The sequence below is a fragment of the Panicum virgatum genome, chromosome 1K, assembly GCF_016808335.1.
Source record: "Panicum virgatum strain AP13 chromosome 1K, P.virgatum_v5, whole genome shotgun sequence".
NCBI lineage: Eukaryota > Viridiplantae > Streptophyta > Magnoliopsida > Poales > Poaceae > Panicum > Panicum virgatum.
The window spans coordinates 30083128-30108729 of NC_053136.1; the positions used below are offsets into that span (position 1 = coordinate 30083128).

Sequence of the window (25602 nt, forward strand, 5' to 3'; positions counted from 1 at the left end):
GAAAATATTGTTCTAAACACAACCACATGCAATCAAGTGGCGTGGTGGTAAGCACCTTCCCTGCCTGGCCGCAGGTCGCGGGATCGACTCCCAGGCCTTGCACGCAAGGCGGATTTTTTTTATTTTACTAGCGCTGCGCAACTTGTGCAGCTGCTGACCTAGCTCGCAAGTGGGCCCCACTCAGCAGACCACGTGTGCGCTGACTAGGCTGCCACGTAAGCATCAAATAAGAGAAGAAAAAACTTGAATTAAAAATGAAAATGTCAAAACATATAGTTAAAATAGCTATGACGATTTTTATGACATAATGTTAAAACGTCATGCTTTGTGGGATAAATTATGACGAATTCAAAAAAACGTCATATTTTGTGGGCTCAATTATGACGAATTCAATAAAACGTCATAAATTTCTGGGCCTAGGGTCCATACCTTCAAATTCATCATAGATTGTGTGCAATTGTGACGCTCCATTAAAATGTCATAAAATTTTCGTCATAGATCACCACATTTCTTGTAGTGTGAAACGCTTACATTTCCTAAATGGTGTATCCCGTTTTAATACATACAAACAAAGTAAGATCTATTTATCTATATGTTGAAGTCATATTTCAGTGCAGATATAAATTATCTATATCATATTGAAAAAACAGACATAAACAAACTCAACTAAAATGCTTATGAGTTCTACTAAAACTGCATTCCACTTTGACAAAAAAAAATAGTCACATGTTATTGCCTTATTCCTGTCCATATTATTATTGCAGATCAGTAGTTAGATGATACAGTAGAAAAGTGAAAGAAGACACATTAATAGAATGAACGCGAAACGAAAATGAAGAAAAAAATACAGAACAAGTGAAATTTAATACCTATCCAATATACAACTAAGTACTGCTAGCACATGTCACACTCTACAAATGAACTATGCAAAGTTTAACAGAAAAACCACAATGACAGATTAAGGAAGCATAGATACAGGGTCTCAAAAATCACCACTGTTTAGCAAAAATTAGAACACACATAAAGGCAAACTACAGCATAACAAAGGCAAATTAGAAAACATATACGAGAGTGGAAACAAGATCCATGCACTAACCGAGGTTTGTACACACAAAAATCCACTGTATTTTCCCATGGTTGGACGACGTGGGCAGAAACTCAATACATGATCCACACAGCTTTAATCCCCCTCTCCTCCTCCTCTCCTGCTGGATAGCTGCAATATAGTTAGAATAAAAATGATTTGATTACTTGTAGTTCAGCCGAAAAAAACAGTGATGTATAAAGAGATAATTGCCTAAGGACTTGCATTATTCTACCTTGTTACGAACACATTATTGCTTGGATGAAATCAGAAGAATTGCCTAGATAAATCAGAACATTTTGTTCCGCATCAATTACTCGCATTCACATAGCAATCCAACGAGCATCATGGTCCTTTCGTGAAAAAAATCGATCGAATGATTGGGGACCTAGATCCCATCGAACACCGTGGTGGACGGTTCGCGGCCATGGCCTCCCTGGTGCCATCCCCGAGCGCGGGGTCCTCAGGAGGGAGCATGGCCGTGAGAGTGCCGAGCGCGAGCGCCACTTGCTCCGTCGGGATCTGCAGCGCCCACGCCCCGGCACCATCCCCAAGTGCGGGGGTCCTTGGGAGGGAGCATGGCCGCGAGGGTGCCGAGCACGAGCGCCACCTGCTCCACCAGGATCCGCAGTGCCCACGCCGTGGTGCCATCCCTGAGCGCGGGATCCTCGGGATGGAGTATGCCCGCAAGCGTGCCGAGTGCGAGCTCCACCTGCTCCGCCGGGATTTGCAGCGCGCCCGCGCTCGCCGGGGCCTGTGACGGCGAGCTTCTCCATGAGCAGGGTGAGGGTCTACACCAACATGCCCTCAGGGAAGATGAGCTTAGAGATCGGCATGAGGTTGTGCTCGAACACCTCCCGCCATGGGCGGAGCAGCACCGCGGGGGCGCTGACGGGATGCGGCGGCGGCGTCGCTGGGGCAGGGGACGGGGACGGAAGCGCGTCCGTCGGCAAGATCAGGGAGGAGTCTCTCACGAGAGGGGGATGGTGAGGCGTGGGTGGGTTGGGGTTGGGCGGAGGTCAACGGACGCCAGGATTCAACCCAATTAAAAATGATGCTAGGCGGACCGTAGATGTAACCGGTCGTTCCGATCAACAAAAATACGGCAAGTTGTAAGAAAGTCATTACCATAAAAAATTCTCCTAGACAAAATTGTCCTGTTTTCCAAGAAAAAATTGGTTATCCATACAATCGGTGGGACGGCGGGTCAATCGGGGGTGGGGGATATAAATGCAAAGCGCACAACACACGACACAAGGATTATAATTAAGCCTAGTATTAAATAATAAAGCTGATTAATTCTGTGATTTTATGTTAAAAGTAGAATTGAGAGAGCAAGAGAACCGAGGGAATGAACAAGGAGCAGGTTAACGCGCGACTGGTCGCGCTAAACAACTGGTCGCACGACTGCTATAATTAGTCTTGCACTGCCAGTTGCTAGTCTGGACGCATGCAATGATCATGAGAGGATGTCGCTTTCACAAGTGACATGAGTACTAGAAAGAATATATTTCTTTAAATCACCATTACTCTCCCATGTCTGTTTTAAAATCTGTTTGCACTATTGCATTTTTTTAGAATTAAATCTATGAAGCAAGATTCATATTTGATATGTTTTGAAGTTGTTTTACGAGCCAGTCAAATTATATTGATCGCAAGTAGTAACTTATATGCAACTATGCAACAACTTATCTATAAAACTCGTGTACAAATTGATAGATGATTTTTATTGATCCAACTTAACAACATACATAGATGCAATGTTTCAAACTTATACTATATAGCAACTTATGTTGTATCTCTATTTTTTATAGTGACAACTTTATTTAGACAAATGTATCAACTTGTAAAGATTGGGTAATAAATTATCTATAGACAATATCTTATAGTATATCTATTAACAACTTATATAGAGATAATATGGTAACTTATATAGATACTTCATAGAGCTAAACATGGATGATAAAATTAATTTTTATAGCAATTTATCTATATAATTTTTTGTCTGGTACACATATAAGTTGCTACACACTTAACACATAAGTAACTACTACACATTCAATATAAGTTGCCACTTTGTAAAAAATATTTCAAAACATATGCATCATGGATCTATTTTTGTGGATCTTATTGAGAAGAATACAATGGTGCAAGCGGATTTGAAATCGGACTAACCTAACGAAAGTTATCACATTTTTTTTAGCTCAAACAATACATAAATAGGTAGGCTGCGACAGCCAGCTTCTCTTTGGCAGGCCGCGTGGGGTCGCGCGCTCCACGCCAGAATGACAGGTCGTCCGATAGATTTTTCCAATGAACAATTCTCATTGATGTGATTGATTATATATAGATTTTTCCAATGAACAATTCTTATTGATAGATTTTTCCAATAAACCTGTGTTCTGGGCGGCCACCTGCGGCGCGTAGCAGCACGGTGGCGCATGTGCTGGTGCTGAAGAACGCCATGGTGGCCGCCCTTGGCGCCGCGTTCTTGGCCGCCGCGGAGGCCCTCAAGCTCGGCGACAAGGTCGGCACCATAAACGACCACTCAACGTTGCTGCCGAGGAGGTAGTTCCTGGTGCTCCCTCGAGCACGCACGGGCACACGGCGACTTCCTGATCACGGCCCGGCCCACTGCCAGCTCCTCCGATTCTTGTTCTCCCTCATCGGACTTTGCTCTAGCTCTTGTTCTTGCCTTCTATTTCTGGTTCTGTTCTTCATGGAGGGAAGCCTAGTCTCTGATCTCTCTCATGGATGAAATGATTGGTCAGTTGCATCTCTGCTTTGAGGTATGCGGGTGAAAAAATTTGCATGGATTAGTGATTGCTATAGATTCATGAATTCACTTGCTACTGATTCATGTTTATTTCAGTTGAACAACTGGAACATGAAAATTTTATTTTTATTTCACTGGATATTGCTTTTCTTGAACAAAATGTGTATTCATAGGTTCTTCAATTTGTACATGAAAAATTAGAACACATCAATATTTACTTTTGATTTCGTTGGTACCATGGTGTATATTACTAAAAGAATTTATTAATTTATATCATGAGCAAGACCTATGTTTATGTGTTCTTCATATGGTGTACCACGGTGTACAAGAGAGTACTACACTGTGCTACATGGGATCAAGTATATATTTAGACTATGTTTGGTACGTCACTAAAGAACAGTGGTACAGTTGCGTAACCCCGTGGTACTTCAATTTGATGAATATTATTAGCGTGCTCCTGATTCAATTTTAGATTTGATATTGCTTTTTAAAAGTAAGATATGTGTTCATGGATTCTTCATGCGCTATACCATGGTGTATATCAAAAAATGGTATCTTGATGTACATTCAAATAAATGTGTTATCAGTCAAATTAAAAAATTAGAAGATGGTGGTGTGCAACGGTAGCTTTTTAAAATTTGAAATGAGTGGCTCACGGGTTGAAAATGGACTAGCATGGTGATTCAGCTTTATGTTACATGGGTGGGTGAAATTTTATGTCACCTCGGGTTGGTGAAAAAGCAACTTTATGTCATCATCAGTCTGAACCTTACCATGCAGGCAGGTGGTATATGGTAAAAAAAATATTCAAATACATCTCTTATACATTCACATGGGATATGTGATCGCACCGTTGGTCACAAGATGGAGGGCCATGATAAGTTCCATCACAGCTGCAGGGTGTACAGATCATATTTCGTTCTTTGTTTTCTCCCTTTCTGCTCCTCGAGTAAAAAAAAATGAATGAACAAAAAAATAAAAGAAAAAACACCAATAATATTGCATCCTTCATGGGCCATGAGCTGTGCGATTTGGACCGGTTGGGTGCTGATTTGGGTTGACCAGGGCTTGAGCAACACGCGTGATCCCACCCACGCACGACCCCTATTATTAGAGGCTAGGATTAGCCTTATTGATGCTCTACGAAAAAGATATCAGAGGCACATGACACAGATCTATGGACTTAGGGTGGCAGTATCATCAAGAGCAAAAGAGCTTGAAAAAGATAATAACATTATAAACGCATAACCACTCACCACAAACATAGCATCATAACGAAGCCACTACCAACTCTTAAGTTGCAAGAAGGCCAGATCATACCAACAAACAAGCATATAACAATTCAGATCATACCAACACCGGAAAATCCAGAAGACCTGGGACAACATAATCCTACTGCTATCTGTTTCACCAACGCTCGAATTCTGAATCACCAAAAAGAACTTCCCAGACTCGAAACTTCTTTTCAGCACAGAACTCACAGCTCTCTCTCGCCTGGGTACTCCAGTCAGTGGTTCAATGCCCCACGTTGATGCAGGCAACACTCCTGAGCTTGGTCATGTAAGCGTCAATCCAAGCCTCAAAAACTTCGGCATCTTCTTCTGTGGTGCTCCAAAAAGAATCAATTATTTGGTTAGGTCTTTGCTCCCTGCACTGCCCCTTCCGTCAGCACAGCATTCTCACATCCGGCTAAACCAGCCCCTGAAAAATGCATAGCATTTCTTAGTCACCATAAGCTCAAATAAAAATGTTGTACTACTCCACTACGGGTACACAAAAAAAGAACAGTGGCCGAAGCTCTGACAGACCATACTTGGGTTTCTGACATAAGGGCTTCTTTAAGTTGGCATGGCCTCATGGAATACCTCGCGCTTTGGGACACGCTTTCAGAGTTTCATCTCATCAAAGTTTGAAAGCTCAGGTATTTTTTCTTCAAGATCAGCCTACAGAGCCTTCTGCTTTGTCGGAGCCGTGCAGTTTGATCCTTGGAAAAGATTATGAAAGGCTTGTGCTCCTAACAAATGCAAGACCTTGGTATCCGCAATCGCTGTTGAATAGCTGATCAATTACAAAAAAGGGGACTTCCGCACCCTAATCACTGTCCGCCCAACATCTGCTCACCTCTTGTGTCTTTGCCCGGCAACTATGCTTCCACAACTTACAACCTTTGAACCTAGCTAGTTTGGTGCCTACTCGTCGAACTTTATCCTTTGCAGATTGGTGAAAGAAATCAGCAAGGAAAGTACAGAAGGAACACAGAAAGGGCTTCAAATCTTTTGTCATTCTTGGTGCATGGAACCTCTGGAAACACAGGAATGCCTGTGTGTTTGATGGATCTCCTCTGAGCATCCCGACCGCTCTACAGGCCTTCAAAGATGAATCTCATTTATGGGTAGTAGGGGGAGCTGAAGGGCTTCTTGGTCTGCGGCTGGGAAGTCCTACCTAGGTGTGATTTAGTGCGATCCTTTGATCCCTGGTCAGGTTCTTCCTTTTGTTTCTGTGTAATAGTCCTCTCTAGGAAAAAAAAATTTCTCCTCTCATCACTCTGATCCAAGGTAGTGAGCTGGTACTACTACAAAAACGATTTGTAGCAACGCCCCAAATTTTTTTAGAGGCGGACCAAAATGTTATACGTTCCTACAAATGGAGCGCGAGTACTGTAGCAACCGACCCGCCTCTAAAAATGCATTTGTAGGGGCAGGTCACCCCTCAGTCCCTCACCCATCCCTAAAAATGGTATCAAAGGGCAATCATGATTGAAGGCATATGTTTAAGGTATCAATGCCAGCAAAAAAGGTAAACTTACTTAGCTAATCAGTATGAACTAGTAATACACAAGACAAACAGTAAATCTCAACCCCCCCCACCCCACCAAACCGCCCCCCTACCCCACCCACACCACACCACTACCATAGCACACACAAACTAACCCAAACCTCACACCATGCGTGCATGCCATGCAAGTTCAAAATAAATAAACATGCTTGCTTCAATTATCTACATGTAAGAACAGCATATTGGAATTCATGGAAAAGAAAGAGTTTCCCCAGTTACCTGATGAATCTGAATTCAGGTAATTGGACAAGTCACAGGGTAGTTGGTTTTGAAAAGAGAGTTCTTTGAGAGAGAACTGGTGAAACATTTCAATTGTCCTACTCTGATGTCAAACATCATAACACAAAAATCTTGGTCCATTTGTTTGACCTTGGAAGTCATGTAAAATGAATTGCTACCATCGGTACTGAGGGTCAGGACAGATGTGTACAATGTCTTCAATCACTACTACAGAACACGTATTTTGTCCCGGTTGGGAACTGGCTTTAGTCCCGTTTCTCAACCGGGACCGCCTGGCCAGGACAAAAGAGGAGTACTTTAGTCCCTGGTCTGGCAACCGGGACCAATAATAATTTTTGATCCCGGTTGAACTTACAAACCGGGACCAAACATGGCTGAAAATTAATAAAAAACTATGCCCCAAGAATCCACGATGGCTGTGCTTGCATCCACCATGCTTGCTGCCGCCAGGAGCTGCTCTCCGGCCATCATGACACCACCGCACAAAACTTAGCCAAAAAAAGAAGAAATCATACAAGTATTGCCATTTCATCACCAAGAGAATACAAGTGCTTCTCTATTTCCACGCAAAACTCAAACGGTCTAGCTATAGCATTACAACAATACCACAAACACCAAATATCCCAATCTCGACCGCTACTCCTCCCACGACTTGAAAAATGAATAAGAAAACCAGATCGTTTTTTATGAAAAAAAACAAACAATATCACATACGGGACTCGAAATTGCCCACAGTTGAGTGGCCGCCGCTGTCCTGAGCAGTCGCCGCCGTAGCTCGCCGCAAGCACTGTTTGATGCCCGAGCCCCCGCTGCTCCCCAGGCCCACTCCACCCGGCCGCGCCGCTCCGGCCGGCTGCACGGCCCTCGTGCTCGGCAGCTCCGGCCTGCCACGCCGCCCCTGTGCCGAGCTGCTCCGTCACGGCGCGTAGCCTCTGGCCACGCAGCTTCGTCAGGGCGTGCGGCCCCTGGCCCCGCAGCATCAGCCGGCCGCGCCTCCCCTAGCTCGCCGCGTCGTGTGTCCTGCGCCCCGTTCGGTTTGCTGGCTGGTTCGGCTGGGGCTGGTGAATGTTATGACACATAAGTACTGTAGCTATAGTGCATAACAGTTCCCCAGCCAGCGCTGGTTGCCCAGTCGAACAGGAGGCTGGCCGGCCGAGCCCCTCCCTCCGGCTCATGGCGGGCACCATACTTCAATCTCATCCTCATGCTAGACAGCTAGAGAAAGAAAAAGAGAGGGAGAGGGAAGACCGAATAGGATAAGGAGAGAAGATGGTCTCGAGAAGAAAGATATAAGAAGTTGAGAGGAAGAGAGGCGGGGAGAAAAAATATCTCACTCCAGTTCTATCCCGGTCCTCAACTTCAACCGGGACCAATACATTACTTTTGGTCCCGGTTGAAGCCACCCACCGGGACTATGAGAGGTTCCAACCGGGATTAAATGTCTCCCCGTCTCCAACTAGCTGAGTTGCTATTGGACTCGGGACTAAAGACTTATTAGTCCCGGGTCCAACAGCAGCCGGGACAAATGTGAAAGACCAAAAGCATGTTCTGTAGTAGTGAATGTAGTATCGCTGCACCCAAACTCATGCAAAAAAGCAATATGAACTGGGTTGTTCACAATGATATCCTTGACATCAACCAAACAATCTTTGTGCCAAGCAGTTGATGACAGGGTCCTGCTCCATATGATAAATCTCCAACCCATGTACTTGTAGATCACCTCTTCCATGTCCTCCTCTGAGTCTTGCAGCAAATCATTGGATGATACATCCTCCGGTAATATGTCATGAATTGACTTTCTTTCCTTGATCACAAGCATCCATTGGGCTTCCAGCTCTGCGCACTTGAAACCATCTCCACAGAAAGCAACATCACACGGTACAACCTTAGAGAGCAGAGCTGGTTATCGGACTGGTTGTTCAGTAGCAACTTGGGCAATGAGATCAACCGGTACGTGGGCTTGTCCATAAGCACGTCACAGACTAGAATACCATTCAAGAGATCAACAAATGAAAGCTTTCTTCCTCCATCAGACGTCACCTTTTCTACATTTGATATACGGCGATTTCCAAGAGCCAGCATGTTCTTGGCCCATGTGCCCCGCTCGGATTGGAACAAATGGAGCTCGTGCGCGAGCTGTCCTTCGACCAACCTGAAACCATGCGCGGCCAAGACGAAGCCATCGCCATTACTGTTGCTGCCACCACGGAGGAAGCCGACGGATGCTATGATCCGAACTCCGTTGAGGTAATTGCTGATGTCTCAGATGTTCCAACGAGGGCCGGCGCCCGTGCCCTGCTTGTAGAAGAAGTACTCGGTCTTGGAGCCGCAGGCAAAGCCGACGCTGATTAGGGCGAGGTCATCCACCGAGTGGAGGATGCGCGGCTTCCCGAGGAAGTAAAATTTCTCTGTCAGACCGGGGCAGTGGACGCAGAAGTGCGAAAGGCCTGGCGGATCGGCGGTGAAGAAGGAGACCTTCACGAGTTGCCCTGAGCTCGTCCGGGCCTTAGCTGTGGTCGTCGGGTTCCCGTGACTCTCGTCGTCGATATCCACCTCCTCGTCAAGCAAGACCCAAATGGGGAAGCTGGATGTCTGCCTCCTCGCCATGGATTGCTCGATCGATCTCTCAATGGCGACGCAGGGGGATGAGGGGAATCGAGATTTGCAGATTAGAGTTATTTTGGTGGTTCTGAACTAGAATCATCTTTTATATGGTGCATGATGAACTCGCGCTCCATATGGAGTAGGCCTCGAGCTTTAGATTGAATCGAAGAATCAAGCTGAGGGTCAAATCAGTCATATTTTGTTGATAAATTATACTTACAGTTACGACTTTCCATAAATCAGTACAATTTTCTTGACACTTCTTTAACAAAAATATTCATGAACTTCAAATAAAATGATTTATTTTGGCCTATTATAGGTCTAAGAACGAAAATTTATTGCAACACAACAATAATACACAAGAGCATACAAAACTCTCTTCTTTAGTGGCTAGCCTATCACTCGCCCTTTTCTCTTAGTCTCTCCTATATCTAGCACTACACATCTCTTCTTTCATGCTCATCGATGGATACCATAGCAAGGGATGAGTTCTCTATTTACAGGTCAAGGGAGATCATGGTATTAAGACAAGTGTCCTCTTTCTGTAGAATTCTTAATATTCTAATATTTTCTAATTTTACTCATTACTAATTCTGGAATGCTCCATGGAAAATATCTCCTTGCATAGTGAAGAATAGTCTGGAAGATTGCCTTAATTCTGGAATGCTCCATGGAAAATATCTCCTTGCATAGTGAAGAATAGTCTGGAAGATTGCCTTGATCTTTTCAACACATTGTTTCGAAGCGTTGATTCCTGATACAATTGCTCGTTTTGGGATTATGGAATGCTTTGGACGCAGATGCAGTGAACTGCGAGCATTGCTAGCTAACAATTGTGCAATGCCACCTTCGCTGGTGAACCATTTTTTTAAGCTTTTGACAGCCAACTTAAACCTATCTGTATCATTCAATTTTGAAAATTCAGTTATCAATTAAAAAGTCAATTTGGGAATTGATTAATCAACCATGGTTTCTTTTACTTGGGAGCCGAAATTTCGAATGCAAAAAGTCAAAGTTGAATTACACATTTTTGGGACGCTATCACCTGCTGGGTGCAAATCTGTTAGGTACATTAAGGGCGTGATTGGTTCTCATGCGAGCCAAAGGAGAGCCTGGCTCGCAGGTGGGAACCAGGCAGCCACTGGCCAAGCCCCAACGCACGCAGGATGAAGATGATTGGTTGCCTCCATCTATCTAGCCTGGCTGCTGCAAGACGCTGATTTTTTAGATTAAGGGAAATCCCGGTCTTGAACATTGGGAAATCCCGGTCTTAACATTCACAGGTGAATGTCTAAGACCACAAAGAAACACATCTGACCACATAGCCAGAAGCTTACATGAGTGCTTAGACTCTAACCTCCAATCCAAGGAATACAAAAGATAGGAAAGGAAGAAATAAGAAACAAAACAAAAGACTAAGCTTCGAACGTCTTCTACATTCTACCTTCAACCTTGCTTTGGTCCTCACTTTGTAATAAAATTCTCGCATCAATTGTCTTCTTAGAAACTCTTGATGTAAGAATCATCAATGGTTCTATGCCTTCCGGTCACCCATGGTGTCGCCCACAAGGACTCCAAGATGACACCTCAACAGGAAAGTAACATTAAAATGTTACCGCCATCCGAACCAGTGATCGGTTCTTTGGTTTTCACCAAGATCAGTCCTGTAGATTGAGGTCCTCGATCATGGTAATGCCTTCAACAAGGAAAATGATGCCCACAACGACACCATCATCACTAGCATAAGCTAGGCTTTCGCCCGAGAACCTGCACACCAAGAAACCAAGAAGCAATTCATGGTAACCCACCAGCAGCACCACCAAAGGTCATATGGCGCCCAGCAGGACTCCGAGGGGATGACAATGGGAGGCAAACACCACAGCAACGTGCACCGCAGCGAAGAAGTTTGTCCTCCACCTTGAACTCAGCCAGGGAGAGGACGCTCAACGCAGATGGAGCCACAGGCCGCCGCCGATGCAGCCATGGTTCCCTATTTTGCATAGGTGCGTGCCTTTTTCACATCACGCAGAGCGGACGTCTTGCATCTCTCGATCCTTGGTTCGGAAGAAACACTCGAGGTCTGATTGGTTCACATCTGTACCGAGCCAGGCTCGCACGACGCAGCCAGGCTGCGGTTGGCCATGCCTAATGCGTGCACAGCTAGCATGTTTGGTTGACGGGGCCAGCGCAACTTGGTTGGAGGAGACGGCGATTGGTTCCACGGAAGGGTGCGTGTGGATGCAACTTTTGTATGTGCATGTTCCCTCGATGTGCCCGCGTGATCCAGGCCCCGTGAAAACGGCCGATTTCCACGTTTCCCTATAGCCTGACTGCGGTGCCACTTTTGCACGTGATGGGCCTCGCCCAGGCGATTTTTTCTTTTTTATATTTAAAAAAAATCAAAATTTTAAAAAATATATGTCCGTTTCGAAAAATTTCAAAAATATACCCCGGTCGCCCTATGGGGGGCGACAGGCCCTAAATGTAATTTTTTTCTTCAAATTTGCACGACGTCCCTGGCCGGGGGCGTGCGGGTGCAAGGGGGGCCTGTCGCCCCCCCCCCCCCCCTCGGGCGACCGGCCCTTGCCATCCTATATAAGCATTATACCCTCATTCCCTCCTCATTTGAGCCCAAAAATTCCACCAAAAATCCAGAAAAAAGAGAGGGATGAGGAGAAGGGAAGCGGCGAAGCCCTGCCGGATTGCGCACTTGTGATCTGCAGGTTAGTACATTTAGCTTATGTATTTTTCCATTGGTATTGTAGAGTAATTTAATTTAATTAGTGCTATAGTAGAACCATTTAAGTAGGAGTTTAATGATACTTTAGTTACGTAGTAGTAAATTAGTTTAGAAAATTAGTACTACGCGTTTATTATTACAATTGCAGTACTATTAGAGACGTGTTTATAAATTAATTACGATTTAGAATAGAATTTCGCATATGTAGTATAGAATTTGAGTGTCATCACGTAGTTATGAATAGTTATATGTTGTAGTTGAAATCCAAACTTATTTTTTACGGATTATTGAATAAGGTAGTGAAGTAAAGAGTATAACTCGATAAGTATTCTGTGATATACAGATATGTCGAGCAAGATGCAGTTTCAAGTATTTTTTGGTGACTACAATGTTTTGTATGGGCCAAATGGAGTAGACCTTTCTGCCTTTAAGTGCACATCTAGTGTCATAGATAAACCTCTGGAGAGGAGTTTTGGTTCCATATGTAAGTGGCTGCAGCGTGGGTTCTGTGTTGATCCGGAGACACATGTGATGACCGTCCAGTATCTTGTTAATTGGGAGGTAAAAAGTGATTTATGGGAATTGATGATGATACACAGCACTGATGACTGGCAGAAGTACATGCAAGCAGCTCTAGAGCGTGAGTGGCATCTGTCCATTCTTGTTCAAATCCGGGAGAAGACACAAAATGAAATCCAACATGGTGCAGATCAAGCAACTCCGAGTATTCGAAGAGAGACCAACTATGTTGAGCAAGATGAGTCAGAAGAGATAAAGAACTAAAACATCGGACCATAGGGCCTTGCTGATGAGGGAGAGAGGATACATAGCATTGTGGACGAGATGGAGGCAGAAGACCAAACCGCATTAGAGATGGAAGAATATGAGGGCTCATCTGATGACGGGCAGTACTCATTGCCAAAAGAGTGGAAGGAGCATAGTTTTGGCAATCATGTCGCAGAAGACGTACGAAATCAGGAGTGGAAGTACAGAGGGAATGAGGTAGTGCAAGGTGCAACATATCCAAATATTGAAGCTGTAAAAGATGCTGTGAGATTATGGGCAATATCATTGAAATGAGAATTTCGAGTCGTAAAGTCTGGCAGTAAAGAATATGAGGTGAAGTGTGTGAATGATGGATGTCCATGGCGAGTACATGCATTCAAGGGAAAATGGAAGTCGAACTGGAAATGTTCCATTGTTTGCTGTCAGAAGTTCTTCCCTCACATCGCAATATATCATGCGACTTTGTTGCAAAGCAAATATATGGGTTGATTATGGACAACCTAAATTATGAGCCAAAAATGATTGTTCGACATATTGAGCAGACTTACCAGTACACCATTAGTTATTTGAAGGCATGGCGGGCTAAACAAAGGGTGTTCGAGATGCGGTTCGGCACATACGAGGCATCATATGATAACATACCTCGTATGTTATCCCAGGTTGCTGCTAGAAATCCTGGAAGCTTTTATGACACATACCTCGTACCAGTCGTGACTAGGGGGCAAAGCATTCTGCAACGAGCCTTCTTTTGCCTAGGTGCCTGTGTTAGAGCATTTCAGTGTTGTCTTCTGGTGATCTGCATTGATGGCACATTTCTAACTGGAAGGTATAAAGGTCAGATACTCACCGCAATCGGGGTAGATTGCAACAACCAAATAGTTCCGCTCGCATTTGCATTTGTTGAGAATGAGAACTTAGAGAGTTGGTATTGGTTCCTTGAATGAGTGAAGGTTCATGCTGTTGCTGCACGTCCAGATGTGTGCCTTATTAGTGATAGGCATGCAGGTCTGCTGCAATCAATACTGAAATTGCAACGTGGAACTGCGACAACGCCTCCATTGTGGCCCGATGTCCAAAACAGGTGGTGCATTAGGCATATGGGTGCAAACTTCTAGGACCACTTCAAGAACAAGGATCTTAAGAACATGTTTAAGAGGTTGTGCACCCAAAATCAGCAGAGAAAATTCAATGCATTATGGCAGATGCTTGATCAGTTGACTGCAGAGCTAGTGAAGGTAAGGGCATCAGGAACAAGCACGAGTCAGGTTGCAGAGGCTAGGGATTCAATTGAGAAGCCATTTTCACACTGGATTCGAGGTGCACCTAAGGCGAAATGGTCATTCCTTTATGATACCAACGGAATACGGTATGGTATTCATACAACGAACCATGCAGAGTGTTTCAATATGGTTATGCGTTCTTGTCGTGCCTTTCCTCTTGTGGGAATTGTTGAGTTCATCATGTATGGGTGCATGAAGTATTTCAGAGAGTGTTACACGGCTGCAAGCATAAACATCAGCAACCCCCAAATTCAGTTTTGCACAAGAGTGACACAATATATGCAACAGAAGATTGAAAAGGCCAAACTGCACCGCGTCATATCGACAGGTACAATGGAGCATAGATTTGAGGTTCTATGCAAGGATAGAACTGGTCGTGGTATCCGTAGAGATAGGGTGGTACAAGAGAGTTTGATTACAGTAGATGGCAAAGCCTTCTGCTCCTGCATGAAGCCTAAGTTATTGCATTTGCCATGCTCGCATCTCATTGCGGCATGTGCAGAGTCTGGGTTGCAGCCAGGAGTATTTGTTTCACCATACTTCAGCAAGGAAGTAGTTGTATCCACCTGGGGACATGAGGTATACGGGATTGGAATAGTGGGACCTTTCATTCACGATAATGAGAATAAGATGTTCATTCCTGATTCAGCCACTAAGAAAGGCAAAGGCCGCCGTCAGACACGTCGTATTCGGAATGGTATGGACGAGTCCGAAGCAAGCAAGGCACAAAAGCGTTGCAGCCAATGTGGAGCATTGGGTCAAAACTACAAGAAGTGTCCTCAGAATGCACTTCACGATGCTGCTGACGTCGGTCCTTCCGAAAATCCCAGAGATGGAGCACCGCCTACGTTCAGACGACCATCGGTGAGAATTGCTCGTGGAAGGCACTCGGTGTCATGATCCACCAGTGTGCAGTTTGTACCTATATACTAATCGTGCGTGGAGTTTGTATCGAACATATCTGTAATATGTAGTAATCGTGCATCCAGTTTGTATGGAACATATCTGTAATGTATAAATATCATGCGTGGAGTTTGTATCGAACCTATCTGTAATATGTAGTAATCGTGCGTGGAGTTTGTATCGAACCTATCTGTAATGTATAAATATCGTGCGTCCAGTTTGTATGGAACATATATGTACCTATGTGTTCTCATATATTTTTGAATGCAGGTATGGAGATGGACTCCTTGCTAGACCCAGTTATCGACTCGAGCCACAGGTCTTTCTTTGCAACAGTTGAGTACCGAGCCCTAGAGGTGCTACGTCCTCGTCCACCTGGGGAGGCGATCTCTATACACCACGATTGGGTTGACAGATATGTAATGAAATATTAATGTTTATCACTTATGTATTCGCCGGTATTCCTTTGTTTCGACAATTTTGTTTATTGCAGGTTACGTGAGTCCGGTCTACTGACTCTGGGCCGTCTTGTCGAGGGTGGGCCTATTCAGCTCGACCGATCCCTCCTGACGGCGCTCGTTGACAGATGGAGGCCGGAGACACACACGTTCCACCTCCCGTATGGGGAGATGACTCCTACGCTGCAGGACGTGGCCTAACTCCTCGGCCTCCCTATCATCGGGGAGGCCATAGGTCCGCGTGTGGTGGCAGCCTCGTGGAAGGATAATCTGGAGGCCCGTTTTGCCCTAGTTGACCGCGTGGAAGAAGCAGGTCCGATCAACCCGCACCCGCGAGTAGCAGGTCCTTCGAAGACCTGGTTCCTACAGTTTATAGTACGTATTCATTACATATTTAAGTTTAATTGTTACAATTCACATGTTGCATTGTCAGTTGAAACCATTAATCTTAATTGTTTATGCAGCCTGCCCTGTTGGCTGCGGATGCCGACGAGTACAGTGTGACCAGATCGCTGGAGGCGTACCTACTTTGGTTGTTTGGTTACATCATGTTCAACAACACTCATGGCAACTCGGTCGATAGGATTCTCCTTCCGTATGCACGGGAGATTGCGGATGGGGACAAGGACGTACCGGCCTACAGCTGGGGTGAGGCGGAACTTGTAGCCACTTACCGTGGACTCTGCGACAGCTGCATGAAGACACATGGGAATGCTATCCTGGCGGGGTGCCCACTACTGCTACAACTTTGGTCGTACAAGAGGCTAGCCGTTGGTCGGCTCCTCGTCAGCCACGAGCCTTACCACGAGGCCATGTACGGCGACGAGGAGGACGACAGGCCCACTATGGGAACTCTCTGGATCTGGCGTCAGGTACGTTCGAAACAAATCTAATTTTGTTATTCATTGTTATATCATGCATTAGCGCACTTTTAATTTTACTTATTCGGACTGCAGAGGTCCTAGGCGCATGCGCAGGTTAGACGCGCATATCCTGAGTTTGTTTCGGAGCTCGACATGCTGACGCCCGAGGACGTTGTTTGGGAGCCTTACAGCCCAGAGGCTGTGGCTACCTGTGCACCAGCAGGCCTATCTTCGCACTGCTCCGCGAATGCGAGCCTGTGGCTTACTACAGCCGTCCTGGTTTACGACATCGCGGTTGAGGCATATTGCCCCTGGAGAGTCAGGAGACAGTTTGGGGAGCGCCAGGAGTTTTCGGTGCCCACCGCGTTGGAGCGTGTCAGTCATCAGGACCACAGGTAATTATGAATGAATTTGGCTCATACATTCGTGTCGAATCTAACGATTCTTCGTGGTCCACTTTTGTAGGTTGTCAAGGAGTGGCTTGCCGTGCTCTGATGATTGGCTCACCAAGATGCAGCCGTGGGTGGACCAATGGGAACATGCAGACGAGCACTTGGTCCATCCAACAGGACCACACACAGACAGCTCCTTTAGGGCTTACCTCACCTGGTCTTACCCCGGACTCGGGCTCGTCTGGTTTATGTTGACACTCACCCGCAGCCACACCAGGCGAGGTCTCAGGATGGCTATGCCCGGCACCACGTGGAGGCACTAGCTGGCGCGGTGAGTCTCTTGATCATATTTGCATGTATATATTAATATTCATAAGATAATTCATGTGTTTCTAACTGTTCTTTTACTGAATGGATGCAGTTTCGCCTTTGCAATATGATGGAGACGGACTGCTCGACTTACCTGACGAGGGAACGTGCCGGATCCCCAATGACCCAGTTTGAGCAGACAGAGGCATGGTCGAGGCAGCGTGACCAGTTGCGTCAGGTAGTGCACAACTTGGGAAGTCGTGTGCAGTACGAAGACAGCCACGGGTCGTCCCAGGCCTCGTCGTCGTTCCCGTGTCCGGCGACCGTGCACGGGCCGACGTCGCAGTACTACACAACTGCAGGTAACGTAGATATCTCTTTAAAATTAGATCAAGTGTTGCTACATATTTACTAATATCACAAAAAGGATACGATCCAGCTACTGTATTCGGCCTTACTGGAATGTTTAGAGGGACACCACCAGTTGGCGGACCATATCCAGGGATGGTACCGGGGCCACAGATACCGACCTACACAGGTTAGTTTATGTTTCGTATTTCGGTTTCTACATGTCATGACGAAAGACACGAGCGTACGCTAACATCCGCATTAGCGTGTTCCTACATCGGATTCTACATTGGATTCTACCCCGATGCGGGCGCCGGACCTTCGTCTTCCTCCTTTCGACCTGGTACAAAACACTCTCTCAATACACTCACTAATTTAGCACGCAATATATGTTGGTTTACGTTTATATGTTACGCAGGGTTTGTTTCGAGTACGTTCGTTCCAGATAACGAGGGCTTCACCTTAGACGAATTCGACAGCTTGACACCAGACTCACCTGGCGTGCACGGTAACCCCGATGTCTTGGGGTATTCACAGCTAGGAGGAGCACCACTTGGGATCTCTCAGCAGCAAACACCACAGCCCATTTTGCGTCCTGAGCGACAGGTGAGGTCTCCGAATCGTCACACCTACTCCGAGGGCCATGTCCGTGCCCAGCAGAGGGCTAAGAGGGTCCGACGCCCTAGGGGTGGTTAGATATATCCAATGTTTGTATCTCTGATGTTTATTTGTAATGAGATAGCTGTGGACCGCTTATTTGTATCCGATGTTTATGATTGTGGTAGTTTACTTGTAATTTGTTTCTATAGATACTATTGATGTGAACTTGTTATGTTTATGGGTTTCATAATGCTCGTGAAATAAGGGAAGTTCTTGCGAATTTTTTCCGTGATTTAATGAAGGACAAGTTAGGTGCGGTAGGAGTTAGCGGTCGAGATCCCGCCAACGATAATGACGACTACCGCATACAGTGTAAACTTTGTGACACGCTCGTATAGCTCAAAATAGGGACCATAGTGTATCTAGCTGCGAGTACGAGATCATAGGTTGCCACTGCTCAGCACGACGATCATGGATTTCCCACATATCGCATTGTTTGCCCAGACATACGTGAGAAAAGACGACAACCCAATATCAGTGCCCTTTCACCATTTCAAAAAGATGTGACAACACGGCAACCACACCAGCTCACCTTCAAGGCAGTCTCTCTGGCGAGGACGACGGACTTGTCATTCTACAGCGAAGGTCTGTGGCGTGTAGTGGGAAAGACGGTATTTAGGCGCGATCGACCGAGCGGCAACAATGCAGTGTTGTGAGACTGCATGCACTTAGATGCTCTACATGCACAGCTCACCATTGACTTATACTGCAATATCAATAAGGTACTGTCATAATTCTATTCTAATTCATAATTAATTTAAAAACAAATCTGTAATAGTACTGAAATTGTAATACTAAACGAGTGTTCTAAAGCATCAAATCTAATTCAGCTAATCCGCTAATTAAATTAAATTGTTATACAATATCAACGGATTCATACGGAAGTTACAGGTAGATCACAAGTGCGGAATTCGGCAGAGCTTCGCCGCTTTTCTTCTCCTCACCCCTATCTTTTTTTCTGAATTTTTGGGCTCAAATGAGAAGGGAATGGAGGCCAAAGCTTATATAGGGTGGGAGACACCCCTGTCGCCCGTGGGGGGGCGACATGCCCCTGTCGCCCGTTGGGGGGGGCGACAGGCCCCCTCCCCCGGCCAGGGACCTCTTTGCAAATTCAAAAAAAATTATATTAAGGTCATGTCGCCCGTTGCTTGGGCGACAGGACCTCTGTCGCCCCTGGGCAAGGCGACCGGGGGTATTTTCGAAAATTTTCAAAACGGACATATAATTTTAAAAAATTTATTTTTTTAATATAAAAAAGAAAAAGACGCCTCGCCCAGTGTCTAGTGGACCTAACCAAACTAGTGCTCCGTGCATGCGGCGAGCCTGGTTCCGCTCAGCCCAAGCAACCAATCACCTCCTCGATTTCTCCGCACCACCTGGGCCAAGCTGAGCGGTCGGTTCTGCACCCAGCCAGCCAAGCCCAACACATGGTGTAGGCAACCAAACTAGGCGAACTTGCATTCGACGGGCCTCGTCAGACCAAATCTGGGCAACCAATGTGGCCCTAACAAACTCTCCAATCCAATTCGAGCACCTAGGTGGCTAGGCACCTTCCTTCCTGTCTTCTCGATTCTCGTGTTCGCAGCTCTGTTCCAGTGGTCAAGTTGCCGTTGGGTACTCAATACCCTTATACAAATCCATACCTATTGTATTTGGGTATAGGGTATGAATTACCCATTTCAACTTGAACATGGGTAGGATATATATGGATAATACATGTTTTACTCACGCACCCATTAGATAGTTCTTTTATATTCTTCTATATTCCGTAGATCCGCTCTTGATGTGGGGCCCACGTATATCGCTTTGCACATAGTAGCTGCCGGTTATATAGACTCATCTCCAACAAATTTCAGTCAAATTTGATAAAATTTTATAGTGTGAACGCGAGATTTTATTTCTAGAGTCCGACTCTTGACGTAGGGCTCACGTGTAGATCTAGCCACACTGCTTTGCACAGAGTAGCCGCCGGTCATACCAAGTCATCTCTTACAAATTTCAGTCAATTTCGATAAAAAAAATTATAGTGTGAATGCGATGTGTTATTTCCAGGATCCAGCTCTTTATGTGGGGCCCACGTATAGGTCTAGCCATACTGCTTTGCACAGAGTAGCTGTCTGTAATACTGAGTCATCTCCAACAAAATTCAATTAATTTCTTTAAAATTTTATAGTGTGAACGCGAGGTTTTATTTCTAAGGTTCGGCTCCTGACGTGGGATCCATTTCAACCCACCTCACTTGCAAGTCTATTGCCTACTCATTAGATTATCCATACGTGTTGGAAAATTATCCACTCATTTGGATATGAATTAATTGGAGATGGATAACTTATGCGTATGGATGTGGATAACCACTCCCTCCCCAATGGCAACGTTATCCAGTGGTGCTCCCCTTTCCCCAACCACTCTACCTCGGTGCCTCCATTTCGAGCGATCATAGAACTTAGAAGCTTCGAGAAGGTAGGTCCCCACACCCCCAGTTCCATGGCCACCGTAGCCAACTAGAAATGCTCGCGGCATTGCCGCGTATGGCCATGTTGCTTAGAACCTTGGTGTTGCAGAAACTAATTTAGTACTCCGTATTGCTTAACTGAGGCTGTGAATTCATCACTTGTGCAGAACAATATATTTGAACAAGCAGGAGATACATTTGGTAATATGCATCTGAGATGTTGTTCCTTGGACTACTCAGATTAATTAACGAAACATGAGTATTGGGCTAAGATATAGGCACTACTAGAAAACAAGCCAAATGTCCTGGCCAAAGGTACCAGCTGCTATTGCAACCGGTATGAACAACCAATGAACATAGAGTACCGTAGAGCTTGAGTGCGTTTAGCAATTATAAAAGAATAAACAGTAATAAATATAACAAACAAAACTGGATTTGGGAAAAAAGGGAAAAGGTCATTGGTACTGGTTGGAAATACCAACCGGTACCAAAGGGGCTGCCACCTTACGTCATCGTGGAAGCCTCTTTGGTACCGGCTGGTATTTCCAACCGGTACCAATGGAAGCCTAAGGCACCGGTTGAAAAACCTGGTGTCTTAAGTAGAGGCCAATGGTCGCGGTTGCGGGGCATCGGTTGGGAAACCGGTGCCTTTGGCCTTTCTCAGCCGGTGCCCAAGGCCCGTTTTCTAGTAGTGAGGTGTCTGAATTTAAATTCAGAACTGAAATAATACCCTCTTTGAGATGTCCTCGTTGCTGGAATATCATTTTCATTTATATACCACCGACATGCAAAAGTTCCACTGAGGAACTTGTAATCTTCTCGATATATTTTCATGAGTGTGCCCACAAATATTGCTATAACATGATGATTCTGGCCAATATCAAAGACTGCCTCAACATCGAATAGAAGAGCTTGTCCTGAAAGTGATAAATCAATTGTGTTTCCCCTGCAAGTAATTAAAAAAAATAAGCATGGAAGCTGTATTATCTTTATATACTATATTGGTAGGATAAGTTAGTAATTCATGATAAAACAGGGAAAATTACACTTTGTAGCTTAAACAATGATGATGCAATATATATTGTACCTTTTTTTTCACTCCTGGTCTTTGCTTGGGATCAGTTCTTGTTGCTAGTTCCTGAAAATACATGGCAAGTTTTTGTCACAATAAGTAGTACTCAAATTGAAACAATGAAAATCAACATAGCATCTCATATAGTAATCTGACTGGGGTCACCCATCGATAAGCATATTTGTGGGATCGAGTTCTTGAACCCCTGTTTTTGTATCGTTTGATAGCAAGCTAGTTCATACATTAAATTGAAGGATTGTGAATTAAAGTGATATGGTGAAGGAGGAAGCAAGGTCTGAACGCATTAGAAAAAAGGATATGCCATGCCTCCGTCTGGCGATCAACATTAAGAACTACTGCATACGCTGGTGTACTTTCTTAAAAATTTCTTAAGAGGGAAAGGCAAAGAATTTTGTGCATGGTGTTCCCTAAATGCAGTAATATCTAGAAATCAGGCGTTGCACAAAAATTGGCTCATTAATCTAAATCATGACCCATATCATAAATAAGGCCTCCATCTTGGAAGAGTTTGTTAGTACTGGTGGCATCACCAGTTCAGTTATCTGAAATTTTTTAGCATGCACCAGTTCAGTTATCTGAAATTTTTAGCATGCATGACCCTGTTTAGATGTTCTGCATGTAAAAGATTTCATAGGTATGTTTGATGCCTAGCCTAAGAAATCTAGATGAACAATGTCTCAAGCCATATGTAACTGATGAGTATAACATTTTGTCCTCTTTTGTTATCCAGGTCACTACAGGTACTCATGAAATCATCGGCTCTTTACATGAGCAATTGCTGCAAGCTCTAATGACAGGTTAAGATGGGCATGAATCGATCCATCTGATCAGTTCTTCCTACGCAGATCCATGGAGTACCATCTAAAAGGCTGGGACCTCAAGGCTTCTACTTCAGCTTTCAAGCTAGATGCATACGGTTGCACATCGACATGGCAGCTTGTAAGATGCATACAGAGCAAGCAGAAAGAATGAACTGTAGACCTCTTCTCTCTTTTAGTTAGCCTTACTTATTTCTTCCAATTCCTCAGCTGGAAACAGAACTACCAAAGGGAAGAAGACAGAAGGCAACAATGGCGCATACAGAGTAACAGAGGTATGCTGCTTTATTTTCTTCCTTCCTAGCTAGCTGATCCATGGGCATGTTGCCGAACCCCGACAGCCCCTCGTTGGAGTGGGCAACGGCGGCATCGGGGCCGCAGTCGTTGAGCCGGTACGGGGCGCAAAAACGGCGCGACTGGAACACGTTCGGGCAGTACTTGCGGAAGCACCGGCCGCCGCTGAGCCTGGCGCAGTGAAGCGGCGCCCACGTCCTCAAGTTCTTCCTCTACCTGGACCAGTTCGGCGAGACCAAGCTGCACGCCGCGGCGTGCCCCTTCTTCGGCCACCCGAACCCGCGGGTGTTGTGCCTCTTTCCGCCGCGCCTCCGCTTGGGCAAGCGCGTATCTGCCGCTGGACCACCGCGCCTCGCCGGGCTCCTCCTTGGCGAGAGCAGCTCGAGTTGGGGTCGCCGGGGTCGCTAGGGATGTCATCCCCATCGGACTTGTAGAGGTGGAAGTGGGCTCTAGCGCGGCCAGGTGAGGCGTCGTGAGGTTCAGGCAGAGGCGAATATAGGGAGGGTCGCGTATGTGAATGTGGGTTGTGGGGAGGCCGGCCTCGAGCCGTCGGGCCATAGGAAGGAGATCGACACTGTAGGAATTGCATAGAGAAGAAGATCACTCACCTTTAGTTTGACGAAAGATTTCTTTTGCGTTTGGATTGCGACGGCAGCACGGATGGGGATGGGAACAAACAGGTGCAGGTAAGGGAAGGGACGAAGGAAGAGGGGTAAAACGCTTTCTCTTCTGCCTGGGATTTCCCAAGGGTTCCGGAAGGCATTAGAACTGCACACATATACAAGCCACGTTGAAGGTTCCGGTGACGTCCGATTTTCATCCAACGCTTGAGGGAAAGTAGGTGACGTGGCTCAATAGAATGCCCTGGTTTGGTGCAGGAATCGTAGTTAGAGATGGGATGGTGCCCTCGTTGCCGCCGAATCCAACACCGCCGATAGCATTGGGGGGCATCGCGGCGTCCCTAGCGCACTCGCGCCAGCACTTGCTTTGGCCGCCAATGACGTCATCGTGCGTCTACTCCTCGTGGCAGCTGTCGGTGATGCCTTCCTGTTCCTTGGCCTCGCAAGCGGTTGGCTCCTCACTGCGGGTGTCGCCGCCATGCACATCGGGCACGTGGCCTGCTATAGTATAAACAAATATTTCTCGAGTAGGAGAACCTAACTAGAAACCGACTCCTATCATCGGAATGGTTAAAATCCAGCCCTCTGCGCTGTTCCCACCGCGTTTCACGCGAAAAAGAGACGCGTGTCGCGTCCCTGCAAGTTCTGTTCTTTTTGCAAAAAATCCCTCATGTTTTCTGTAAATTTCAACTAAATCCAGCTCGTCCGATCCCTACAGTTACCACGTTCATATATTTTCCATACATGCCCTCAAGTTGATGTTTATTTCAACACAAAGAAGAAAAAATTCGATGAGCTCACAAACACACCCCTCTAGGCAATTTTATAGAAAGCCCCTCCCGCAGCCCCCGAACCCTAACCCCATCTCCCTCCTCCCCATCTCCCCGCGCCGCCCTCTCCCTCCCTCTCCTGCTCCCCGACGCCGCCCTCTCCCTCTCTGCTCTCTTCCTCCCCACTGCCGCCTCCCCTCCTCTTCTCCCTCTCTGTCTGCCTTCGCCGGTGCTCCTGCTAGCCACCGCAGCCGTCCGCGCGCTCCCGCGGGATCTGGATCAGATCTGGATCCAGTGCGGTGCAGGGCTTGGAGGGAGGAGGGCGGCGCGCACTGAGGCATGCTGCGGCGTAGGCGGACGCGGACTGGAGGTGGCCAGCTAGCCGGCGCGGAGGTTGCTGGGAGCACCCATGGGCATGGATGCAGGCGGAGGGGGCTGTCCCGGAGGCAGCAGGCGTGGAGGTGGCCGGGAGCCTGTGACACCCGCGGAGGCGGGCAGGAAGTAGCGGCGGACTTCGAGCTCATTGCGGTCGGACTCTCCCTCTCTTCCGCGCCTCCTCGATCCCCATCACCATCCCCGCTGTTGCAGAGCCCCGCACCGAGGTCAAAGATCTTGGCAATATCCGCGACGTCCTGCGGTCCGCGAGCTGCGTGGCCCTTCGCTGCAGTCACCGCCGCGCTCTGTGTCCGCCTCTGCAGCCCCGACGACGAGCCCCTCCACGCGGTGCTCGCGCTCAAGCGCCGCCTGTGCATCGAAGCTGGCGTCAGCTGCTTCGAGGAGCCGCTCAACCCCTACGTCGCCCTCGCCTGCGCTGACGACCCCGCATGACTCGGTGGGGTCAACTCAACTCCACTGTGAGCTTCAACTAGGTCAGTCCGCTCAGGTGACTCCCCAGCTTTGACCTTCTAAGATTCGAGCTCTCCCTGTCAACTCTCTTACAATCTATGTTGATTTCAATTGGTTTAGATTGGATATTCCCTGCTCCATTCTTCACAAAGCCAATGATTATTGCGGACGGATCTCATTAATTGGTAACCGGGAGCATATATACTATATATACTATACACCCTAGAGAGGGAGGGCTGAGAGTGCTCGGTGTGTCTCCACGCGACGCGTGTCCTCAAAGAAAAAGGTAGCCCAACGCCGGCCCTCCAATTGGCCCCATGTGAGCTGCACACGTTGCCGCACGAGCTGTCCTCGCCGGAGGATGGAGCAGGGGAAAAGACGTGTGGCCTCGCCGGCCCGCAACTGCTCCCCGCCGCTGCTCAGCCACCACG

The 25602-nt window shown here is 46.5% G+C and overlaps 1 protein-coding gene across 3 annotated transcripts; it reads right to left on the reverse strand.

The window, feature by feature from the left end:
* Positions 1-21318: 21318 nt before the first annotated feature.
* On the reverse strand, positions 21319-23823 carry LOC120702129. Of its 3 annotated transcripts, none has more exons than XR_005686301.1 (3): positions 23544-23823; positions 21818-21868; positions 21319-21676 (listed from the first exon to the last, which is right to left on the reverse strand). XR_005686301.1 is itself a non-coding variant. In XM_039985891.1 (3 exons), exons 1-3 carry the CDS (start codon positions 23491-23493, stop codon positions 21662-21664), a joined length of 408 nt encoding a protein of 135 aa, XP_039841825.1. In that variant the 5' UTR covers positions 23494-23527; the 3' UTR covers positions 21325-21661. The 3 variants fall into 3 exon arrangements, 1 of the variants encoding a protein (XP_039841825.1); XR_005686300.1 differs by lacking the exon at positions 23544-23823 and adding an exon at positions 22905-23525 and having other exon boundaries at positions 21323-21676; XM_039985891.1 differs by lacking the exon at positions 23544-23823 and adding an exon at positions 23152-23527 and having other exon boundaries at positions 21325-21676.
* Between the last annotated feature and the right edge of the window lie 1779 nt (positions 23824-25602).